General features: G+C 35.7%; 1 protein-coding gene across 4 annotated transcripts in view; it reads left to right on the forward strand.

The window, feature by feature from the left end:
- The window catches only part of SUGCT (succinyl-CoA:glutarate-CoA transferase), a 317,421-nt gene that overhangs the window by 25,837 nt on the left and 266,939 nt on the right, over positions 1-24,645 (forward strand). For all 4 annotated transcript variants that reach the window (XM_014258689.2, XM_005529930.3, XM_014258688.2 and 1 more), the window contains 2 exons: positions 11,354-11,445; positions 19,103-19,246. In XM_014258689.2, coding sequence (XP_014114164.2) covers positions 11,354-11,445; positions 19,103-19,246 — 236 coding nt within the window. The remainder of the gene's footprint in view (positions 1-11,353; positions 11,446-19,102; positions 19,247-24,645) is intronic.

The raw sequence follows: 24,645 nt of genomic DNA on the forward strand, positions 1-24,645 counted from the left end.
TGACACAGACCAAACTTTTGAAATGTATCAGTAACACAAACAAGTACGAAAAGGGTGGAGACTGGGAGGCAGCAAATTGAGGAAAGGGTTACTGAGAAATATACGGGAGCTGACAGAATCCCTTTTCTGTTGGTTGGATTGATATCCTTGCAGGATTCAAACCTGCTGTACACCTTCAGGAGGGTGGAGGTTTCAGCTGAGTAGCACTAAGTCTTTGACTTTTTTTCTGCTTCTGTTATCAACACAGCAGCAGCAGCTACAGCACATTAATTTTTCTTTTTCCTGTAAATGATTGAGCTACCCTTTTGTACTGGCATTTAGCATCCTAGCAGGAGAGCTTAGCTGTGTTTTCCACTATTATTTTTTCAGTGACACATAGCCTGAATGTCCAAAATACTGTGAGTTTAGGACCAAAAAACAGTTGAAAATGAGTGCTTTTCTGAAACACTGTGTTCCCATTCTCTGTTCAATACAAAGCATATAAAAAGTTTAATGAACCAGTCATAATTTTTCCTTGCTTTAATATTGAGTATTGACTTTCAGCAGTGCATGAAAGTAATGCTTTTCTTATGCCTTCTCACTCTATTGCTTGTTCTTCCATCTAAGTAGCAGTATTCTGCATAAAATTGAAAACTTCAGAACTTTGGACTCTGTCCTAATGAAGAGTACAATATCAGACAGAGAGCTTGTGAGTTGTAAGATTTAACACTGGGTTGGTTTACAGTGAATGAAAGCAGATTAGACACTGAAAATCCTGGATATGAACAGCACAGCACAACTGTGAAGGCACTTACTGATGGTTTAATATTTATTTTTCAGTAGCTATTATGCTTGGACTGGTGCCTAGCTAAGTTAAAAGAAATAAAGCTGGAAGGTTTTAGGCATCTTCAGAAGCCATGCAGCAGGCTTTTGTAAAGCAGTATTTATTGTGTTTGAGTTGTAATAGTCTAAAGAGAAGATGTTGATCATGAAAAATCATGAAATATTTTGTTATTACTAAAAATTTCTCTGCTTGTTTCTAAATGAATTCTTTTTTAGGGAATCTTCTGTTTAATAACATTCTTATCTACTTTATCTTGTTTTGTTAATCTTTTTTCCTTGTCTGATGGACTTGCTTCATGAAGATTGTGGGAGTTTTTCTTTGTTTGGTTTGTTTCATTGTTTCAAATGGTGAGGTTTTGTGATTTCACCAAAAAAGCAAGTATAACTAATTAAAATGGTGAAAAGATTCAGGGTTGTTGTGCCCTTTCTTGGTATTGTCTGTGGGTGTTGTTAGATTTGTAAAGAGACTGTAAGTAGCTGCTGTTGACCTGAAAATGTTTTCCAAGTAAGCATATGGTTTTCATTACTTGTGTTTTTAGAATACTGTTATAAAATAAAGCACTGTCAGTAGCTAGCAAACAGAAAGAAAACAGTCTTGGGTGTAGAAGACACGAACTATTGAAAAATAGCCTGATTTTTGTCATTTTTAGAAACCAAAATAGTGTTAGTATCTGGCACTTTTCCATGTACCTGATCTAACAGCATTTTGTATCCCAGTGTTTATGCCAGCAGCTAGATCCATTGATCTGCGAGTTCTCTTGTAGAGAAAACTTAGACATAGGAAGTAGCAAATGTTACTATGAAGTAAGGATGTAATGAGAATAGGTTAGTGGATGACAGTCTTGTAAAGAGAAAAGAATAATCTGTTATACATAGGACAAGAAGTGACTGTTAAAATTTCTGAAAAAGAAGATTCCTATTAAACATTTAGAAAAGCTTTCTAACAGAGAGGAGGCTTTCTTTTCCAGTAGAGTCCTTGTAGGTATTGCAAAGTCAGGATAAGGATATACCTAGTGCCATTGTGATTGCGTCTTACAGTGACCTGACCACCATCTCACGAGGAAAATAGGGGGCCAAAATTTTGTAACTTCTTTTAAGAGGCTGCATCTTCCAAAATTATTTTATGGAATTGCAACTAAAAGTTGCTTATTCATATAAAACTATATTCTTTGTACAATAAAAAGGGGTGCTATAGATCACATGCCTGCTCATAACGTGTTATGTGTCTGTCAGTTTCTTTTATTTCTGTCAAAATAATGATCTTAAAATATATGGAAATGAATTTATTAATGAATTGAACTTCTTGCAAGATTTAAACCAAAAAGAGTAAATATCTTTATTTCCAGACCATGTATTTTTTCGTATCTACTCTGTTTACATTTTTATGTATGTGTAGACTAAAGAGAACTAAAATCAAGCTCAAAAAATATCCCTGAAGTTATTGAAAATGTTGAAACGACAGCCTGGAATTCTAAGACTGTGTTGGGGAATTAAACTTTATAGATTTATTTTGAAAATTTTGGAGGAAATTTTTGGAAAGTTTAAAAAACAATTACATACTGATTTTGAGTTTATTTGATGTGCTTTTCCAGCTCCTGCCCCTGAGGCACTATGTATTTGATCTTGGAAGCAGAAGTCAGGGTCATAGTATGTATTCTTAGCCATGGACATGCAACCCTCAGGGGAATTGTTTGGTTAATATTGGCTCCTTCATTGGACACTGCTGCACAGATCTGTCTGTCAACATAACTATGTACAGTCACAACAAATGGATGTCTGTTCAGGTAATATCCACTTCAGAACATACATCACTTGTTTCAGATGAGAAATAGTTATGTAATTAAGTAATTACCTTACATTTCTGTCACGGGGTCACAGGTAATCATGTCTTTATCATAAGACCTCTCTGAGGCTATCCTAACACAACATTGCTTGGCTATGGCATCATAAATATTCATGGAAAATACACCTTGCAGGTACTTAGTAGTTTTACATGATTTTTTTCACTATAAGAAGTAGTAAGATTATTGATATCTGTTGAGCTGAGGTGTGGTGTCTTTCTGTTGACTCCTGACTGATTTCCAGATTAGCCAGATATTTCTCACAAATATTTGCTCCCTTACCTCATAATAATGTAGCAGAATTGGGTGGATAGAACAGTGCTGGCAAAGTAGGTAAGGATACACAGAGGTGAGGACAGACAGCTTGCCTCAGTATTTAACTAATTTCTCTGCAAGTTTGGCAACCTGGATGTTCTGGGGAAATGTCATTTCTACACTGCTGGGAGTAATTCACTATTTTAATATTAGTTTTCACTATATAAATATTTGTAATCCTGATATCAGTTGTATCTGTACCAAGCATGGAACAAGGAGTGATTTTTTTACTTTTAAGTGTGTTCAGCTGGGAATATTTGTGTAAACCCAGAATAGCAGTGGGGAATTTGGGTGCCTATCAGCCAAGGTGGGGAATGAAGTTTGAGTACCTAATCTCAGTGTCATCTAAAAGCTTTTAATTGAAATTTAGTTTTTGGAAATGGTCATCATGACACATTTAATTTCTTAGATCATGTAGAGGAGTGACCCCACTTAGACTGGGAAGCTGCTTCTGCCTTGAAATTCAGAGAGTGACAGCTTAAACTTTAGCTGACTTAGCAAAAGAAAGTGATAGCATCTCTTGAGTAATTACAGTTTGAGCTATGGAGGGAGGGATGGCTTCCTTGTAACTTATATTTGGCATGTTATAAAGCTAGAAAATATGGCCTAGAAGTTTTCAGTCTGATTAAAAGCCTTTTGAAAACAAAACTTGTGTCGTTTGAAACGGTCTGTGGCTGTGTCCCAGAAGTGTGGTTGATGCCTTAAGAGGGGTTGTGTGAGGCTGGGTACGCAGATCACATGAAAATTGAATGGAGTTGAACAACTGGCAGAGGCTGATGTTTATCCTCCTCTAGTCTTTCAGTAGCTAAATCTTAGCATAGATTTTTGTGTTTGATTTAACAACTTTATTTTATCTATGCCTTCCAACTTATAACACCTGATTTCATTCAAACGACAGGGTTTGAATGTCTAAATCAACATGTGTAAAAGCAATAACTATTGCTTTCGCAGTCATCAGTTGGGAAATGAAATGTTTTTATCAGATTGGTCAGATTTTATGCTTGCTGACTTAAGGCTTTTTTATTTTTTTTAACATCCTTTCATCTCTCTTGACAGTTTGCTCTGACTTCACCTTTCTTGTATCTCTTCTGATCTCCTGTAAGCCTGCCTATTCAGGAAGTTGTACTTCCTTTCCTTCTGACCAACACATGGCAAGCATTTTCTGAAAGTCGTTACTCGTTTTGCTAACGCATTTGGCAGCTCTGACACTGCAAAGTTTCATATAATGCGTCTGTTAGACTTTGGCTTTTGTCATCACAGAGAATTGCTTGTGTTCTTCTGCTTGTTTCATTAATCTTTATTAAGTAAAGATGTAAGCTGTCTTTAATTGAATATTTTCTTTTGGCAGTAGAACAAGCCAAAAGGTGTTTCTCATTAATTTGTTATTCAGCAGGGATAGCCATCTATCTGGATTGAATTTGTGACAATGTTTAGTTCCTATTTGTAGAAATGCCTATGTTGAACATATTTTTCTATGTTTTGCTCAGAATAACCTATACAGCCTGACTTTGTAATGTCATTTGTCATCTGGGAATTGAACTACAGGGAATTGGTCTGTGTTGACAACATGTCTCCGTGTTGGTTTTCCCTATCCTTTTAGTTCAATGTGTTTTATATTTGGCCTTATAAAGTTTTATCATGCTATCAAATCATGAAGAAGTGCAGAAATTATGGCTTTTGTTTTTCTCTTGCATGTGATACAAATATTTTGAACACAGGTCATAATGAGAAATGCTGACCTTTCTTTTTATGACACAGAAAATCATACTCGGGCTGTCCTGTAGGATCTAATTATGAGGCCATCATTAGCTTGAAAGCACGTTGTGTTGGAGAAGTGAGAATAGCAATTTCAGGTGTTGAATGAGTTTTCGTTTCCCCTTTCGAGTTTCTGTGCATTTAGTAATTTTGTGAGATTTACTACTTTCTCAGTTGTTTTTTTGAAGGTGCAAATTGTTTGTGACCCACTATTCTGGGCTGTTAAATTTCATGAAATACAAATCAAATACACAACAAGCTGAGAAATGTAGAAACATTTTTGTTAATCTTCATAAAAATCCCAAATGAATCTAAACTAACCGACGTAAAAATACTTCTTTTAGAGTGATTGTCCCTAAAGTGATGATATTGCAACACAGCAGTGCCTGTTTATCCCAGATGCTTTCAGGCAGCTCCTAGCCAAAATGAATTGTTTTTTATACATATTAGGAATTCTGTCATCGTATCATCAGTAACCCGTAGGCAAGGAAATAGGGTATCCAAATGTGTGCTCTGTACACAACTTGGAATAGCATAGAACCTACAGACACATGAAACTTTGTCTGAAACAAAGTTGTTTAATTGTCTTGCCTGCTTTCTAAAAATTTATGCAGAATGTCTTCCATAAATGTATCTAAAAATCCCACTGTCATCTGGCAAAAATGTAATAAAGCTGTGTGGTAGCTGACATGGTATTAGAAAGTTAAAACAGTAAGAACACATCGGTCTGTTTTTCTAACAGAGTTTTTTTCTGAAAACAGGTTTGGGTTGGGGTTTTTTTGCTAGCATTTTTGTATTTAGTGTGACATTTTTGAACATACGGCAATTTGGATAGTAACACTTTTGTGTAGTCCAGCAACTTTTACTGTTATTACTTTCTTCGTAATCTTCAGCCTGACCTTTCTCGCTTCATAATATTTATTTCTGTGTCTCAGAACAGAATCATTTAGAGCGGATTGTAAGGCAAATTATGTCTCTCTTATGTGATAAATATATTGACCATTTCAAAGTGGATAAACTAACAGTAGTTTGTTATGACATGTTATTTTTTTTCCCCCAAACTTTTTTCCCATATGATGCCTGAAAGTATTATAATTTTTCCTGTATTATGTTCCAAACCTTGAGTGCCATCACATGGCTCCTGCACACTAAGTCCAGAACTATAAGCTTTGTTGTGTTAGATATACCTTCCATGTTTCAGAATAACTGGCCCCCTTTCATCATGGAGGAATATCCCACCAACCCTTGAAAAGTAGCTAAGATTTATTTCCCATTGAAGAATGTATTTTTTTCTTTTTTTTTTCTTCTTTTTTTTTTATTTTTAATGTGTGTGTTTGATTTAATTAGAAAAATCTGGGAGAAAAAAATACTTTTAGTCTTTCCATTTGTCGGGAATTGTGGTTTATTAATCCAAATTTAATCAGATAATAGCAACAATCTCACTCTTACATTTAATTGGAATTAAATTAAATTATATATTGCCAATATTCACAGGAAATTTATATGCTTCAATTCATGAATGAAACTAATGAAATTTCATTTCATGAAAAAAATCCTCAGTCAGCTGCAATTAGTGTCTTGCATAAAGTTACTTCTGCAGTGCCTCCAGCCAGTGATGAGTATCTTAGTGCTATTATAATTTACTGTTTGTCTTGATGTGATTATTTTTCAGTTTTGCTAGATAAATATTTTTAGGCACCTTAAGTCTTGTTGCTCCATATCAAAGGTTTGGTCATCAAACAGCTGGAGACATTTTAGAACAGCTGTGAGCTCCATTATTACATAGTAACAACCTTATTTTATAAAACTTTGTCATATTTACCCAAATATTAAAAGAAAAGTAGATGCAAGAGCAGAGAGATATCAATTTTTTAATGTCACATTAAGCATGTCTAATTTTGAATATTCATACACTATGTAGTGCTGCAGACAAACAAGGAGTGATAGTGGAGATCTTGGTTGAGAAAATTCTTTAAAACTTTTCATGTAAAAAATATTTTTACTGCCTCTATTTAGCATCTTCTGTTTTTTAGAACTTTCCAATTGGTTAAAGTCCCTTCCTTCATGTTTGAGCTAAGGGTACTGGACTGCTGGTGGAAAGCTGTGGCATTGCTTTGTAAATGCCTGTGTTTTTCCCATATTTCCCTTAAGTTGACAAGTAGCCACTGCTACTCACACCCAAAGAGTAAAAGTTTCCACATTGTCTTATGTAGAAGATAGACTTGGCTGCAGGGTCAGAACAGGAAGATTGAGGTGTGATTGTGCTGAATAAGCAAATGCTCCTTTAGTGGTTGCCTGGGGAGGAATAACCCCCTGCACCAGTCCAGGCTGGAGGCCAAACTGCTGGAAAGCAGCTCTGTGGAGAAGGACCTGTGGGTCCTGGTGGACAACAAGCTGTCCATGAGCCAGCAGTGAGCCCCTGTGGCCAAGAAGGCCAATGGTCTCCTCGGGTGCATTAGGAAGAGCATTGCCAGCAGGTGGAGGGAGGTGATCCTGACCCTCTACTCAGCCCTGGTGAGGCACATCTGGAGTGCTGTGTCTAGTTCTGGGCTCCTCAGTAAAACAGGGACATGGAGCTCCTGGAGTGTGGCCACTGGAGGGCTATAAAGGTGATTAAGGTACTGGAGCATCTCTTGTACAAGGACAGGCTGTGGGAACTGGGCCTGTTCAGCCTTGGGAAGAGACAACTGAGAGGGGACTTCATCAATGTCTCTAAGCACCTGATGGGGTGATACCAAGAGAATGGAGCCAGGCTCTTGATGGTGCCAAGCAACAGGAGATAAGGCAACAGGAAGAAATTGATACACAGGAAGTTCCCCCTGAACATGAGGAACAAGTTCTTGACTGTGCTGGTGACCAAGCACAGGAAAAAATGGCCCAGAAAGGGTGTGGAGTCACCCTCACTGCAGATATTCAAAAACCATCTGGACACAATCCTGTGCTATGTGCTCTAGGACGACCCTTCTTGAGCAGGGAGGTTGGACCAAATGACCCATTGTGGTCCCTTCCAACCCCACCCATTCTGTGATTCCGTGTGATTCTGTTTGTGGCAATTTCAAAACCTTGCTATGCAGATTAAATAATGCTTTGACAATGACAGTATTTAGGAAGGACTTGGAGATCTAACTGGGGGTTATTGTCTTGTGCTTGGTTTGATTCTGGAACTGGTGTACATTTTGCAGTAGAGAACACCGGCTCATACTGCAACCATTTTGAATTCTAGACACATGAGGATGTGAGAGGTATCAGAAGAAATCATGTCTTCCTCCTGCAAGGTATAGAATGGGGATTTTGGGAGCTGAATAGGGGTTTAGTGTGGTGCAACTTTGTTTTGTTCCTTGCAGATTCTGTTTTACACGAATCTAAAGGTTACATGAGATTTAGAATCTAGGCAGCTGCCTGTCAAGCTGAAATGATTTAGAAAACACTTAGTTTAATTAAATTAAAATTTAAATTCTTTTGTCTCTCTGAAATCTATTCCCCAAAATAAAAATATCTACACTGGGTTTAGGGATCTATAATAAATTCTTTACTGGTAGAGACTATTTAAATACTGACTGGAGCTTATGGTGATAAGCTTCACTAAAAGGGAACAGGGGTGTAATAATCTGCCTTATCTTACTTTCTGAGTAATCACTGTTAACCATCACTGTTAAATCTATTCTCTCTGTATTCAACTGGGATTATGTTTTTACCCTAAAGTATTTTTCATTGTATTTAAACAGGAGCCTATTTTTAACAGGAGCCTATATTTAAGTTTGAGAGTGTAACTGCAAACGTACACTTTTCACACAGAATTAAGTATGAGAGAACACAGGGTATTCAGACAAACATAAACTTTAGGTCCTATTTTTATCTTTAGTGAGTTATTTTACATATTTATGTATATATGTACACATGTATATGTACATATGTATATATTATAGTTACTGTTATCTGTGTACCAAGCTGAATATTCTCTGAATGTAATTTTTGGCTCTTCTTCAAGATTTTGTGTTTGTGTTCATAGTTATTTCTAAAACATCTCCACTGGGTTGTTCCATTGACTGTGAAAATAATGTTCAGCCTTTGATTTTTGTCTGGATAATGAAATCTTTCATTTTTAGCAATAGCTATTTCTCACTTAATTCTACTTTTTCCTGCAGGAATCTGGTATATCTGTAATTCCTGAGGAAAACAATTTCCAATGACAACAAATTTTCTTCCCATACTACCTTTGTCCCCTCAGAATTCAGATCAAAAGCAGAATTATGTCTTTTTTTCTTTTTAATCTATTGTGACCTATGAAGACTAATTAAACACTCCATATCAGTTCTAATATTTACCAGAAAGCCATTAAATAATACCTTTTATTTTGAAACCTGGCTGTTACAATGTGTGAAAAGGAGTTTAAAAATTTTATTTGTGAAACTCCTCTAGAAAAATGCAGATCTTGTTGCCTGTCATCGTTCTTGAATTCAGTGTTTGAGGGATGGATATTTGTCCTTACCAGAGGAGCATTGCAAAGTGTTGTATAGTTGTTCTGTCTACATAGTAAATGTTTAATTTTCAGATGTTCGCTGTTTATGAAAACATTTGTGTGAGTAGACGTGTTGAGATGTCTTTTCTTTGTTAGCAATTGAGGCCAGTACGTAACTTCTCACTTACTTCAATATGCTTTTCACTATTCAATTAAAGTTGTTTTGAGTACTTTTTTTATTGAGCAAGATTTTGTTTTTGAAGTGGCCCCACACACTTAACTGGTTTTAATTCTACAGTTCATTCCAATGAGATAATGGTATATGCCTAGTTAGAGCTCTTTGGAACATTTTTGGGTGGATCCAGAATATTTTATTTGCTAGTCCTCTTATATTTGAATACCCTGTTCTTTGCTGTAAACTTAAGAGTGTAAATATGAGAGGAAATGCCGTGAGTTCTCTTTGGGATCTCGAAATTGTTGTCAGATTTCAAATAAAGTTGGCCAAACTGGTTAATCTTCTCTCTTGTGAGTAGTGACACACTCTTGACCATAAGAAAAGTAAAAAAATACTTTTTTCTTGCAAAATGTTAGTTTTGAAGCTACATTGATAAAGTCAGTGAACTGGCTGTAGTATTCTGCTATTCCCTGTGACACTGAGTGTAGAAGTTGATTTCCTCCATAGCTTTGCACAACACGTTTCTCATGTCTCCAGAAGAAGATCAGGCAATTGAGATAGTTTGTGGTATAGTGGGGAAATCTTTGTGGTAAGTGGATATCGTTTTGCTTGGTATGGTTTATCAATTGGAGTAACAAAGTGCTTTAACTGCAGATCACAGTCATTGTAATCTTCTCATATTATGCATTAGGAGTGATTTATGAATTATGCACATAACAGCATCAACCCAAGTGGAGGAACTGAGGTAGATTACCTCAATGAAAAATGATTTTTAATTGTCTGCTTTAATTCACAAAGCCAATGTTTAGACTGTCATGTCTACTGAACAGACTGCCTGTATATGGAGAAGATTTTTCCAGGCAAATTATGAAAAGAAATTTAGGACACTCAGGAATTTTTGCCTTGCAGTATATGTTGATATAATGTAATTCTAATATTGTCCTCACAGGTAAGAATTAAACAGAAATGTTGCTTTAAAACTACAGTTATTTGTCTGTGACAAATATCTTCTAACTGCTCCAAGGGATTTCTCTTAGAGGTATCAGAAAAGAAAGCATTAAAATAGCTTCAAATGTGCTTCCTCTTTTGAGGAGGACAAATGATTAAATCTGATTATTGAGGGCTCTGCCATTATTAGAACTAGTAGAAACTATCAATCAAATATGTTGCTCCTTCCCTGTTGACTTCTACCCTCTATGATGGTGGTCACTGGTTCCAGTGACCTCCTCAGCTGCTTCTGCAAGACGTCCTCAATTGGAAGATTTTGTGGTTGTTGTTGGAAGAACATGATTACTATAGCAAAGAAAAGTAAGACAGCATCCTTCTAGCTACAGCTGTTTATTTTAAGTTAATTATACAGCTGAACAAAACTGTATTTAGGTAGATCAGTAAAAATTCTCAGTATTTTGGATTTTGTTGGTGCTAACTCTCGGCAAACAGATTGTATGTACTTGCTGAAGCCTTGCCATCTCTTGTAAACAATGTTTTATTTTGAAGGTAACTCTGTTTAGATACAGAATAAAGTAACAGAAATGAGGTGGGGAGTAATACATGTGTCTAAACCATAGTGTCATGATTTTAGTATCATTTGGGGTATTCAAGGTATCCTTACAGCCGAGTGTAGATAACACAGGCAAGATGGGTGCTGTTGGACAGCAATTGTAGGTCTGTAGAGATACTGTAGATTCTCTGAAATAACATCTGAGTCCAACCTCAGCTGACACAGTGAATTAAAAAGGAAATTTTATCCCAAAGGAATGAAACATAGCAGGGATACAAGTCTGTCTAGAATTAAGATCAAACACATTCTCAACCCACAGAGGATAAATCCAACTTTACTTTAAAAATGTGCAGGACTAAATAGAATACAACAGCATTCATTGGTTGTACAATCTGGACAGCTTGTTAACAAAAGCTGAGGAGCAATAATTGTTTACGTTGTAATTGTCCTTGCTTGAATTACTAACTGTTCTGTTTCTCTTTTAGGTTATGGTCAGACTGGTCCAGTGGTTCAGAGAGGTGGATATGACTCCATTGCTGCTGCTGTTTCTGGTCTCATGCATATCACAGGGCATGAGGTATAGTGCACAACTTACAAATTTTATAGGATCTTTGTGCTGCATACCAAAACTGGCTGCTGCATGAAACAAGTCAACCTGTGCTAACACATCTGTTATGCAAACCCTCCTGAGTCCAGCAAGAGGTCTCATCTCTGGGAATCTAAGAAAATAATAGTACTTATATACTTCAGGTGTCTCACTCCAGGCATGTAAAGAAAAAGGCTCAAGAAACAGAAAATTAAAGAAAAAAAGAAAAATCCTAAGTCTCCTGTGAATAAATTTGCAATGTATGCTAACCTGTTAATAGCCACTCCTAGTCACTTCGAGAGCTGTAGTAGACACATCATTGACAGTTGGATGATAGAACCATACTTATGAGTGTGAGGTCTGACTGATGCTTGGATATTGATATTCCCTTTGTAAAAGCAGGAACTGTGAAGCTATCTAGATAAATCTGAAAAAAGCTGGGTGTTTTTCATTTATTCTGCCTGCAAATAGGCAGACAGATGCCATGCATTTCTGGAAAAGCTTTACGTGCTGCCTATTCCTACTGACACCCAAAATCTTTGGTAGTTCTGGCAGTGCAGGAAGCATAACAGTAGTTTAGTTTCTGGATTCTAGAGGTACACAGAACATGTGTCTTCACCTCAGAAAAATGCTGGTCAAATAAGCATTTAATTAAGCTGTCTTGAATCACCTACAGGAGCCGGTAATGTGGTCCCCAAATGTCCCTTTTCAAGTGAGGTGGTGCTACAAGTCTGTTCTATGCATTATAAATGCTAGATACTGCTCTGTGGTGGTTCTCCTGGTACTCTGGAAGCAGTAGTGCAGATCTTGTGAGTACAATACTTGCATGTTCTAGATAAACAAGGCATTCATAAAGTTTTTGTGCTGTCAGCTTTTCATGTTTGAGTAGGTTGTTGAAAGCTAACCACATATGATCTGGACACAGCTCTATTGTATGGTTGGTATTCTGCCAATAGACTTGTTTTCTACTGGGAACAATGGCAAACATCAGAAATTTGTACTTCTGGCAGCTATCATTACCAGAGTTGTCCTTTTTATCAGGGAAAAAAGCCAAAATCAAGCATTTTTGGACTGAGTAAGCTGAAACATCTTGTGCCTAGTTTCCTGACACTGCCAATTTCTGCTGTGTTATTGGTACATACTCCTAGGATGTCCCATCTCAGAACATGAGAAGACGTGAAATTGAGTGCAGTCCTTACAGGCACTTCCCTTCAAATGTATAATGCACATATGCACTTCGCAATGACTGATCACAGTAACTGTAGTGTAAGTAAATTTAACATTGTGTCTGTAGCATGGGGGTTAATACTTCCAACACAACACCAGAAACTTCATGCACACCTCAAAACATACCAATCAAAATTAAAAGGTTATAAAAACTGTTAGGAGGGGGCAGATGTTGTTGGTACAACATGAATAAAGGAAAGTAGATAGAAAGATTGAAAACCACAGGACTTTTGTACAGCTTTTCAATGATATGTGAGTGCCAGAATAAATAACAGTTATACTGAATAATTGCATGCAAGTTATATTATGAAAGTAATAGTCCTCAGTGGCTCTTATGAAGATGGATTTTATTAAAAGATTGTGTTAAGATCTACACTGGAAAGCCAGATGTTCACATCACCTCACCATGACTTGAGGTAATGTAATCATAGGAATCATTTAGTCATTGTCAGTAACAGCTTGGTCTGTTCACTGGGGGCTTCTAACAATTCATTCAAACTTAGTCACTGTTTCACCTGATTAAAATAAGCGTGCTAAAATTTCCCTGTTTTTTCTTTTCTTGAAGTTGTTTATGTAGTATTTCCTCAGTTTCTTGAAATAATTTTTTGATGTATAGAGCGACAGTATTGTTTCAAAGACTTAAGCAGTCAATGACTCCAAAGAAACAAATGTGGTTTTTGTTGTCGTAGTGAAAACTTACCCAAGTGGCTATAAAATCACAGTGTATGCTTGTTTGAAAGTTGCTTCAAAATAGCAAAATGTTAATAGTAGAATCTTCCACTTTTTTACATTTATGTTCATGTGACAGAATTGTGTTTAAAATTTCAAAAACTAGGTCTGAACAAAAGTAGAAAGCCTTGTTTCAGTCAACATGTTGAAGAGTGGCCAAAACTAAAAAAAATCTTATTATTTCATGCTGTTTTTTGTTGACTAGATTGTGTGGAATAAATGTGCTAAAAATAGTAAGTTCATTTGAATGTGTAGGCTAGGGTCTGATTTTCTTTTTTTAGAATAAAATAGAAAAGGCCACTCATAAACTGGAAATGAAAAGAAAAAAAGGACAAGTTATAACACATGGTGTTGGTTTTGTATTTAATTGCAGTAGCTATAGATAATCACCATAACATCATCAGTGCAACAGTGCTCTTTGGAAACATCCCTTTGGTAAACAAACCATTGAATGTTGTTGCAGGATGGTCTTAGAGGCATCAGCTTATGCGGCAGACAAATTGTAATGAATCTGAGCAGCAGCAAAAAAAGCATCTGCATACATGGCTGAGATGATTAATGTTGAGGTATACATATTTATATTGAGGTATGCATATTTATGGTTCTTTATAAAGCATTTTAATAATAGGGTACTAATATTTTGTCCTGCATCTGATATATACAAAAATGTACAATCCAATAGCAGTACATATTCCTACCTATAAAAACAAAAAACAAGTTTGCTTTTTTTTCCTCTTTTATTTTTCCTGGTATCACTTAATGGTAATAACTTTAAAATTTTTCTGAGTGATATTCTGAACCTTGAAATCAAGCTATAACTTCTGAAATATTGCAAAATTACTGGCACAAACAACTGCATTTGTGCTAGTGTTGTTTTTGCTGATTGTATAAACCCAAGTGTCTTTAAATCATCTTTAAATCATACAGAAACCTGCATGTGATTCAAGGCCTTGAAAATGTACTTGATTATTTCTGTAATAGAAGTGTATCACACCTGTGAAATTTGAAAATCTTAATGTATTTATGCGGGGAATCTGTTTTGTGTAAATCGCTAACATAAACCCATTTTGAATGAAAGTAGTTGCTTCAGGGCATGTTCAGGTTTTCTTTACATAAATTAAAAGATGCTAAAGGACAAAGTTTGCACTGATGACAGTTTTATTGTCCTGGACAATGTAATTTATAGATACTTCCTGGTTAAACAGCACTTTCAAGTTTCATAATTGATGAACAGAAAGCTTTTACTTAATATATTTAGATACATCAGTGCCAGATGAATATCCCTTTGATGAAAATTTCTATGACTCATCAAGGCAATAACTTGAAATTAATTAAATAAAGTCCAATTTGATTACAAGTTCCCTTCCACCTCCTTGTGGAATATTACACGTGGTCTTCAATATTTGAAATATCTTTAATGGTGGTGTATTCTTTCTTGTGGAAAACCAAATTTATTTTACATTTAAAAAAAAAATACAAATTTTGTTTACCATTTAATCTGCAATCTAGAGAAGCCATTCTTAGGTTTAGTACCAAACTGTTACAAAAGGATCCACATGTATATAGCTCAGAGCTGTTGAAAAATACAGCCATTGCTGGTTCATATTAGCTTCAGCAATTATTTCACATCTGTAAGGACTACTGGACTTAGAATGCTTTTATTAAGCATGTCATTTCAAAACAGTTTTCATTTTAAATGGATGATTTTTGTATTATTGATGTAATTTTGGGAAGAGAAATTATGTCAAAGGGAAAAAAAAAACCAATTCAGGAAAGGAGGCTTCTAACACATGTTGTGGCTATATCTGGGCCAGAATATGTTGACAAATTGTAAGGAATTTAGCAAACAGCAAAAATTAGGAATAAAAGTGTAAACTATAAGGTTGAGCAATAGCACAGTGATTTAAAAACAAAAGCTGTGCTTTGCTGGTATGAATATTTATCATTTCAAATGAGGAAAGGGCAAGTCCTGATGCTGCACCTGATTTAGGGCTCAAGCCAGCCCTTGAGGCTGGATGGCAGGTTTGTTTGCTTAAGACACATTCTCCCTGGATAGGGCTACATTTGGTCTTCCTACCAGAACAATAATATCACTATTGTCTGGCAGGGCTGGTGGTGCTTGTCCCGTTTGAAATAACTTGCTTGAATAAAAGACACTGTGTACTTACTTTGCCCAGGTAACTGGTATAATGCTAGCTACACAAAAGTACTTCTGTGCTGGCAGAAGCTCTGTCAAAATCAAGGTGTTTCTATGTGTGCATAGATTTATCCTTCAAGTAAAGCAGCTTCACATCTCTTGTTCTGCAGGATAGTGATAAAAGCCTGGATGAATCCATTTCACATGTGGATCCTACCACAGAAAGACTGGTTTTATGGCACAGGAGCTGATTAAAGATGATTAAATGGTGAGACCTGACAGCTACTCATGGGTCATGGTAGAAAGACCAAGGATGGCTAGAAATTGTGTGGACTGGTTCAGAATTATAGGTTGTGGAGTGTTAGGATAAAGCAAAGCCAGCATGTTAAAAATAGTATAGCACTATAGTGCTAGTAGTTTGTAGGAGTGTTCTGTAAGGGGAAATTGTGAAAGTATATTAGAAATAAAGGTGAACTTTTTACTGAGACAAAGGAAGTGTTTGCTTTTAAACATTAGGTAGTTCAGTACTTGATGAGAAAGGTTTTAGAATTCATATATAACCACATATTAAAATAATCCAAATTTCTCCATCTTCAAAATTTAATGCTCTTCTTCAAGAGAAAAATTAATGACACTGAAAACAGTGGAAAAAGTTTTCAAACTAAGAATGTTGCAGCACATCTCAAGTCTTTTTGGTTTCTTCTCAACCCAGTGAATGTAATGAAGTGGTTAAAATAACAATTTAATGAATTGATTACTTGCAGCAGATAATGAGTTAATTTTTTGGGGTTTGGTTGGGTGTTTTTGTATCTGTGTTTTTTTGCTGTGTGGGTTTTTTTGTTTGTTTGGATTTGTTTGTTTGTTTTTATTTCTCTGTGGTAGCTCTGAGGAGCAAAAACCTTCTCATGGGCTAATTAGTGTTCTTGGTAGGCCTTTGCATATAAAAGTGAAGAACAAACTTTCCTGTTGTTTCCTGGAGTTGGGTATAATGAGAGTGGTAAATAGCTGGAACCTCTGAGTTGTGTTTTCTATTGGGAAGCTGAAATAGCTTAGTGTAGAGTCTCAAGAAGGAAGAAATAAGAGATTCTCCAAGAAAGTACTACCTCCTAAAACAGTGTTCACCTTAATATTGTGTAGTTTATATATCATCCCATGGATATCTAGGCTATAGATAGTCACAGACTAATCCTTACTGTGGTTTGAACAACAGTAATTTTTTAATTTTTTTTTTATATTTTATACAGATTTTGTAATTTTTAGTCAATTTCATAATATGAATAAAATAGAAGTCTTTTCCATCATATGTAGAAAATATTGTCTTACTGTCTTTTATTTCAGAATTGCTCTATTAATGCAACTGATAATAAAATACAAATTTTAAAAGAAAAACATAATAACATACATGACTTGATAGCAGGTTTGTGTAAATCCTATTGGAGTGCAAAGGAAAATGATGGTAAATATTTTCTTACATGAAGCCAAGACACTCTTAAAATAATTATCAGAAAACAATTCTTACAGTCTTATTTAGAATGTTATTATTACACTTAGCAGTGTAATAATAAATAAATAATAAAACAGTAATTCCACTTAGCAGTTTAGACTTTATTGGCAGTTATTATTTATCAATTATAATGATTTTAAGTTGTCTTGTGATAGGCTTACTTGGGTGCCAGAACTCTGGAAGTCTCATTAGCTTTGCACTGCTGCTTTTCTTCAAGGTTTATAAACTTAAAAAACCCCAAAAAGCAAACAAAAAATAGGACTTCAAAATAAGGAACTGCTGTGATAATCTGATCACCTGACCTCAAACTTTTCAGAGTAGGAAATGGAGAATATTTCAGAAGATGCACTATGATAAAAGCCTACCTGGGCTGAAATTAGAAATTAATTTCGCCACTGATTTCAGAGGGGACATATATCATGCCAATGATTACAGAATTTCTGAAAGACATGATGTTAACATGAAGATTCTTCCCTTGATGCTAGAAAAGGGATGACATACAAGAAAAGGATATTTGAACAAACACCTTTTCAAATACTTCAGTTGGAAGGTCATGAATTTGCATGTGTTTGCATGTGTAATATTTACATGTGTAGACAAAAATTTGTTTTTCTTTTGTTATTAGAAGTCTGGAGTGTGTATAATGGAAAATACAAAACTGAGCTTTGACTTGGGGAGGGACTGAAGAGGAGGAGGGAGAGAAAGGGAGTGAGAAGAATGAAGTAATACGGCTCTGCCTTTTAAACAGACAGGCATCTGTGTCAGCGTACTGTAGAAATTGTTTGGGCCTTTGGCTTCTAGACATAAAATTCAGTCTTCACTAGCTTCACTTGTCTCTAACATTTTCTCTTTTATTTTTGCACTGCTGAGTTGAAGCATTATGTTATCAGGGAAAAAAAGTTGCGTAATAAATCCTTCATGATTTGCAGTATGTGGCATCACAAAGTGGTAGTTTTGTGTACATGCTGCAAGAATACCTGGTTTTCAGTGGTAGTTTTTTACATCAGTTCAGTCAAAGATACTAATTTCTTGCACTACCTCCAACTGAGTGCAACCATCCAACCAATTCCTTCTCTACCAAGTGGCCAGTTTAGAGACAAGCATGTCATGTGGGACAGTGTCAAAAGCTTTGCTCAAGTCCAAGTAGATGACATTAGTCACCCTTCCCAGCTCTACTACTGCTGTAATGCTGTAATCATAGAAGGCCACTAAATTTGTCAGGCACAATTTGCCCATAGTGAAGCTGTGTTGGCTGTCACAAGTCACCTGCCTATTTTTCATGTGCCTTGGCATAGCTTCCAGGAGAATCTGCTCCATTATCCTTCTGGATAGGAAGAGGAGACTGGTGGGCCCATAGTCCCCTGGATCTTCTTTTCTACCCTTTTTAAATATGGGGGTTATGTTTCCCTTTTTCCAGTCAATGGGAACTTCCTGGCACTACCATGACTTCTCAAATATGATGGATAGTGGCTTAGCCATTCCCACTGCCAAATCCCTTGGGTCCTGCAGATGTATGTCATCAAGTCCAGTGGGCTTATGCACGTTCAGGTTCCCTAGATGGTCTCGGACCTGATCATTTCCTACAGCATGTGGTTCTATGTTGTTGTCTCTCAAACAGATATTGGGGTGGTTGAAGCCGCCATGAGGACCAGGGCTTGTGAATGTGAGGCAACTGTGATCTCTCTGTTGAGGGCCCCATCCACTCCATCTCCCTGGATGGGTGTAGCAGGATGATAATGTTACCTGCAATTGCCCTCCCTGTGCTCTCAGCTCTTCATCCATCCCCAGTGAAACTCTATGTGCTCCAGCTGGTCACTGACAGAGGGAAACACTGCCTCCTTGTCTCCTTTGCCTGTCTTTCCTAAAGAGCCTGTATCCCTCCATTCCAACGCTCCAGTCACTGGAGTCATCCCACCATGTCTCCGTCATGCCAATAAGATCCAAGCCCCTGCACCATTGTGTTGTCTCTGCTTGTTTTCCTGCTTTAATTTTTTCTTTGTTTATTGTTTTGTTTGTCTTGTTTCATTTTGGGGTGTTTTTTTTTTCTTTAGGATGGTGAGCCAGTTAGACCAGGAGTAGCAATGACAGACCTTGCTACTGGGTTGTTTACATATGGAGCAATTATGGCTGGTTTACTTCAGAGGTATAAGACGGGGAAAGGACTACACATTGACTGCAATCTCTTGTCAACTCAGGTAGGAGTTGTAAAAATATTGCTTTTTCTTGTGTAGATGTTTGAACCTAAGAATACCATTTGCATATCAATTAATGTGCATTACTTAGTATAACTAATGACAACAATAATAATATTATTCTCTTGTCATAATAATATTCTCTTGATCTGCCACTCTGGTAGTGACCATTTCATGTGACATGGTTATTGTTGCTATTGAAGTAAGTTTGGTTTTCACTTTTTGCAAAGGGCTGCCATGTTCTTTGGAAACACAGGTTAATCAAGGTTTATCATATCACTGAGATTGTAACAGTTGTAGTGAGTAATTGGATACAGACAAGCCTAGGTGGTGAAAGCAATGTTGAAAGGAAGGCTTTGGCACTGGGGAACGTTACTTCTAGAGGGACTGAGTAACTTGTGCAAAATCACCTGGAGTATTAAAGGATCACCCAAGTTTCAAAGTAATGTAATCCAGGAGGTCTGCCTTCCTTCCCAGGCTCCGGGAGTTAAAGAAGGAAGTAAGCTTGAAGATGCAGCATTTTTCCTAGGCATTAAAGGCAAAGTTGTTTTGATCATGAAAGATATAGCATATACTACAAATAATGAGAATTTGAACTCTTCTTTGAATGTTTGAAGAACATTGGTGATTTATAATGAATAATAATTTTTAAGTTATAATTAAAATAATTAAAATAATGATTTCTTAAAACAATTTTTAAAAAGCAAGTGACGTTGATATGAGCTGTATATGATCAGATGATACATTGTTTTGCTGATGCAGGCACTTGCTGGTACCAACCAGGCACATGATGCAGAGGAATTTTTGTTTGTTTTAGAATGTATGTCAAAATTGTATGCAGTCATAATTAAAGCAGCTACAGTGCTCCATTGTTTTCATCTTTATTCAATTGTATTTTTCTTCACATTGTATTTGTCAGTACAGCTGAGAAATTACAGTGCCTGTTGTGCTAAAAGTTGGCCCAGGTGTGAGCAAGAGGTTGGACACCTATATCATTGTATGATAACAATGATTGAGACTAATGATTGAGGTTGCTCTGGTTTTAGTGCCTCCTGCTTTTGTCTGAATAACTACTGAAATCAGAAAGGAGGGGAAATCCTTGCTTAAATCAATAAAGAACTTTTCATTTGTTTTGGAGCAAATGTTTGTAAGAATTGGACTTAATTATACTTAAATGTATTTGCAAATGTTGTATCTTGGAAAAATGTTTAGAAAAAAATGTTTATTAAATATTTTGTATATATATGGATGTAGGGGGACTTTATGTTTAAGGTACTGTAGTGTTATATATTATGGCAGCTGCTCCTTGATGTTTAATTTTTAATTTTAAAAAAATACTTCTGATAATTCTTATTAATTTCCAGAGTAATTCTGGGAGGGGTGTGTGTGTTTAATTCCTTGTTCCACTGTTTTATTTTTGTTTTTTTTTTTTTAAATGAAGTCTTGATTATTATTCAGTATTTTATCAAATCTGAAAATTAATGTAAATAAATAAATTATTCTTGCAATACTTCTGATAGTAATGAGTTTTTTTAAAGGAAGTTAGACAATTACTGTGATATGATTAGGGTCTTTAAAGAGACATGTTTCTAAAGAGATTTTGATGTACCCAACTAGGTATCTAAAGCTATCTTTTCCTCATGTGATGAATGTTTAAAAAGAAGAACTTTCTGATATTTCTCATGGATGCTGCCAAAAAAATAAGGAACCTAAAGTTTTAGACTTTCCATTTATTTGGTACTTGTTGGTGTTGATTAATGGTAGGAACTAGAGGTGAAACAGACGCATTGTGATAACTTATCCTTCAGCATGAGTTTTGCTGAAGTGTAGTATTTTTTAATGAGAAAAAAAGGAATCTTCTACGTGTACTGAACCATCCTATTTATAGTGTTGTGACAGCAGGGTCTTATATGAAACTTCTTGGTTTTGCCAGCATAATATAGCAGTGTGCTTGGATCTTTCCTTCATCCCTTTGTCTGAACCTAAAATTGTGAACCTGGCCATATGTCTTCATTGTTCAGTGTTGATGACTGACTGTCAGAAAGGAATAAAAACCCCAGGGGTTAAGTCACTCAGGTAATTAGAAAATCTTGAAAAAAACTGGTTGGTTTATTTTACAGGAGAAACCTTAACATTTAAATGTCCATCTCTGTCTGTGCTATCACTTTTCTGTATGCCTTGTAGAAATGCAAGGGGATTTATATATACATATATATACACATTTATTTATTTGTTTGTTTGCTTGCTGTTGTTTGTTTGGTTTTTTTCTTTTGTTCTGTTTTTTGTGGAGGGGAGGGCTGGAGAATGCTTTTGACACAAATTTCCTGCACAGACATGCAAATAACAAAGTATTGAACTGAATTCAACTGCCAACAAAACTCATCTGAAACTTTTTAAAGAACTATCCCACTGTTAAGTTAGTTTTGTATTTGTGATCTGTGAGATCCCATTCTCTGAAGAAACATTATTTTTAGGATATCTTAAAATATGGATCTCTCTTTCAAATCCTATATTTTAAATATTTCTTTAAATATGTGGGGATTTCTTTCCCCACAACAAAATAGGATTCTAGGATTTTTTTGTACAAGAGATATCGTAATTCTTAGGATGTGGTTTTGCAGTGAGCAGAAACTTTCTATATCTCTCATCTATAAACTTTTAACCCATGTCGTACGATTCCTTTGAAATTTTTGACTTTTAGATGATTCACAGTTGTAAGCTCCAGACCTTTCAGCATCTAAATAGTGTCCTTTAGATGATACTGATAAATAAGAAGGAAGTGGGGTTTGGATTTGGTTCCAATTATGCAATTGTGCCTTTTCTTCTGTTGTGGCTTAAAAAAATCTCTTGGAAGTTTTAATATCCTTCCTGTATTTAATTACGACCAGGCTCCAACAAATACTGTAATAAGTTGGTTTCATTTGGATTAAAAATCTGCAAGAATTATTTTATATTTAACATTTCTGCAATTTTTGAAGTATATTTTTTCCTAGATTCCACAGACAGGATAATGTGGTTAATATTTTTTGTATGATTGTTCATCAGACACTTCTCTGCTTCTGGCTACTGTGTTTTAGTTTGTATTTGCCGTAGCAAACACTCAATCTTCTTAAAATATTGAAGTGACTCTAGAAAAACCTAGAAAATTGGTATACATTATTTTCTTTATTTCATTTTTGTGCTTAATTAAACAGTTAGTTTACTGAGGGAATAGTGAGGGTTAGAAGCTATTAGTTTTTTGTTTCTACATCACATTTTCCCAAGATGATTCTGTTTAAGTCTTGCCTATTCAAGGTGCTTTCAGTGCTATCTATTAAGGGCTTTCATGGCATGTCTTTTTAGCAGTTATTAAGTATAGGTGAAACTGGTAACAGCTGCATACTTCCTGTAGGACATACATGGCATCATAGAATCCCTGAGCAGTAAGTTGTGTGGAAATATCAATCTTGGAACTTGAATGTTGCTCAGATGTCTTGTCTCTATCTTGTTGCTTCTCCGCTTGCTGAGAATCATGAGTTGACTGAATACCAAAAGAAAAGAACCTTTTTTAGAGGTTATTGCTTCTGGTGATTTTGGAGGCCAGCTATGAGGACTGTTACACAGTTGTCTTGTTTTTGGGTATGGTTTGAATAAGTGGTTTTTTTACAAGCTTATAAAGCATCATCTTTGCAAAACATAGTATTCTTTATTTCCATCATAGTAAAAAATTGAGCATGTGCTGTATGGAGATGTCATCTTTTTCACTATATACCTCTCATATGGAAAAATAACAAAATCTGAATTAATGTGAACATTTCTTTAAACATATACTGCACTTTAAACACTTCTTGGCCTGTATTCTTGACAATTTCCATTGAGGACAGCTGTATAACTAAGAACAGAACTTTTCCCTCTGGGTTTTAAGCAGCCAGAATTTGATTGAATAGACCAGAGGACCATACACACATGACAGTAACTCAATTTAATATTGGCCTCTGTGGAATGTGTGTTATGATTTCTAATGATTAGTTATGCAGTCATTGGTAGAACATCCTCCAACTGGATCTTGGTTTTATTTAGACTTTTCTTTACTCTGTAAACAGAGTACATATTCAAATTGCTAGGGAATTTCTTCTTTAAATGCTACCTAACTGTAAATCCTGTGTCTTTTTGTTCTTGTGCTAAAGAAACCAAGCCTGAATGAGTAGCAGCTTTATTTTCCTGTGTTGATCTGCCTCTGTCATTAATTAGAGAAAGACTAGAAAGGAGATAGAAAAAATATGCCCCTTTATTACTAAAAAAAATTAAAATGGCTGCCTGGAGTGGATAGGGGAGAGAGTTTGAAGACAAAGGAAGACATTTCTTTTAATGAGTTTTTAATTTAGATGACCTTTAAATAAGGGTGTAATCTTAGAAATGGAATCAAGATGTTTATTACCAGCAGATCAGATTTCAGAATCATGCTGAGTATTGGGAGCAGCATAACCTGGGTAAATGAAAAGAAAGGGGAAAGATTTAAGCAACTAGTAGCAGAATAAATATATTTCGTGTATCCCAAAAGCTTACGTACCCCTCTAAACTCAGAAGTTTTCAGAAGTCATTCTATAAGTTCATCAAATTAGGACAGAGCCTTTCAACACATTGTGCTCCATTTATTTGTGTAGATAACAAGTAAAAAGTTTGTAACTTGATGGAAGAGGTTTTAGTTTTATGTTATGGAAAATATAAAGTTAGCAAAACAGCTGATTTTTATGTGCTGTTGAACTTCTGGAAATCTAATAAACCTTAACAGGTGTGGCATTTTTGAGTATGACAATAGAACTCTAGCTAAGGGTTCAAGACTGTTTAGTTTGATTACTTCAGATAACTCTCATTAAAATTTCTCTGTAGATTATAATTTATTTAAAAAAAAAAAAAAAGGTGAAGTAAAGGATTATGCTGAAACACATTTAAAATTACTTCCTTAGGTCTGATGAAGTCCTGCTGCCAGAATTTTTCTTTGTATTCAGCACAGTATTATTTCTGTATTCACTATTGGTTTTGGCTAATCAATCAGACTGCAAACTCTTTAGAGAAGTGACATCCAATTAGGCCAAAAGTCATAATTTATTACTTATTTTGTTATAGTGAAAGCTATAAAAAATGTGTTCAGACTCTAGTTTCAAACTTCTAAAACAGGTATCCATTAAACTGTCTAAAAGTCATAGAATCATCAAGGTTTAAAGAGACCCTTAAGATCATGAAGTCCAGTTGTCAACCCAGAACTACTACTATAACTCCTAAACAACTAAATCACATCATCCAGATCCAGCCACCTCTTACACATCTCCAGGGATGGTGACTCTACCCTGGGCATCCTATTCCAATGCCTGACCACCCTAACACTGAATTTTTTTTTTCCCCTGGTATCTGAATCTCCTTTG

This window comes from Pseudopodoces humilis, chromosome 1 (assembly GCF_049639895.1).
Source record: "Pseudopodoces humilis isolate 2021_Gansu_Grassland_sample_001 chromosome 1, ASM4963989v1, whole genome shotgun sequence".
Lineage (NCBI taxonomy): Eukaryota > Metazoa > Chordata > Aves > Passeriformes > Paridae > Pseudopodoces > Pseudopodoces humilis.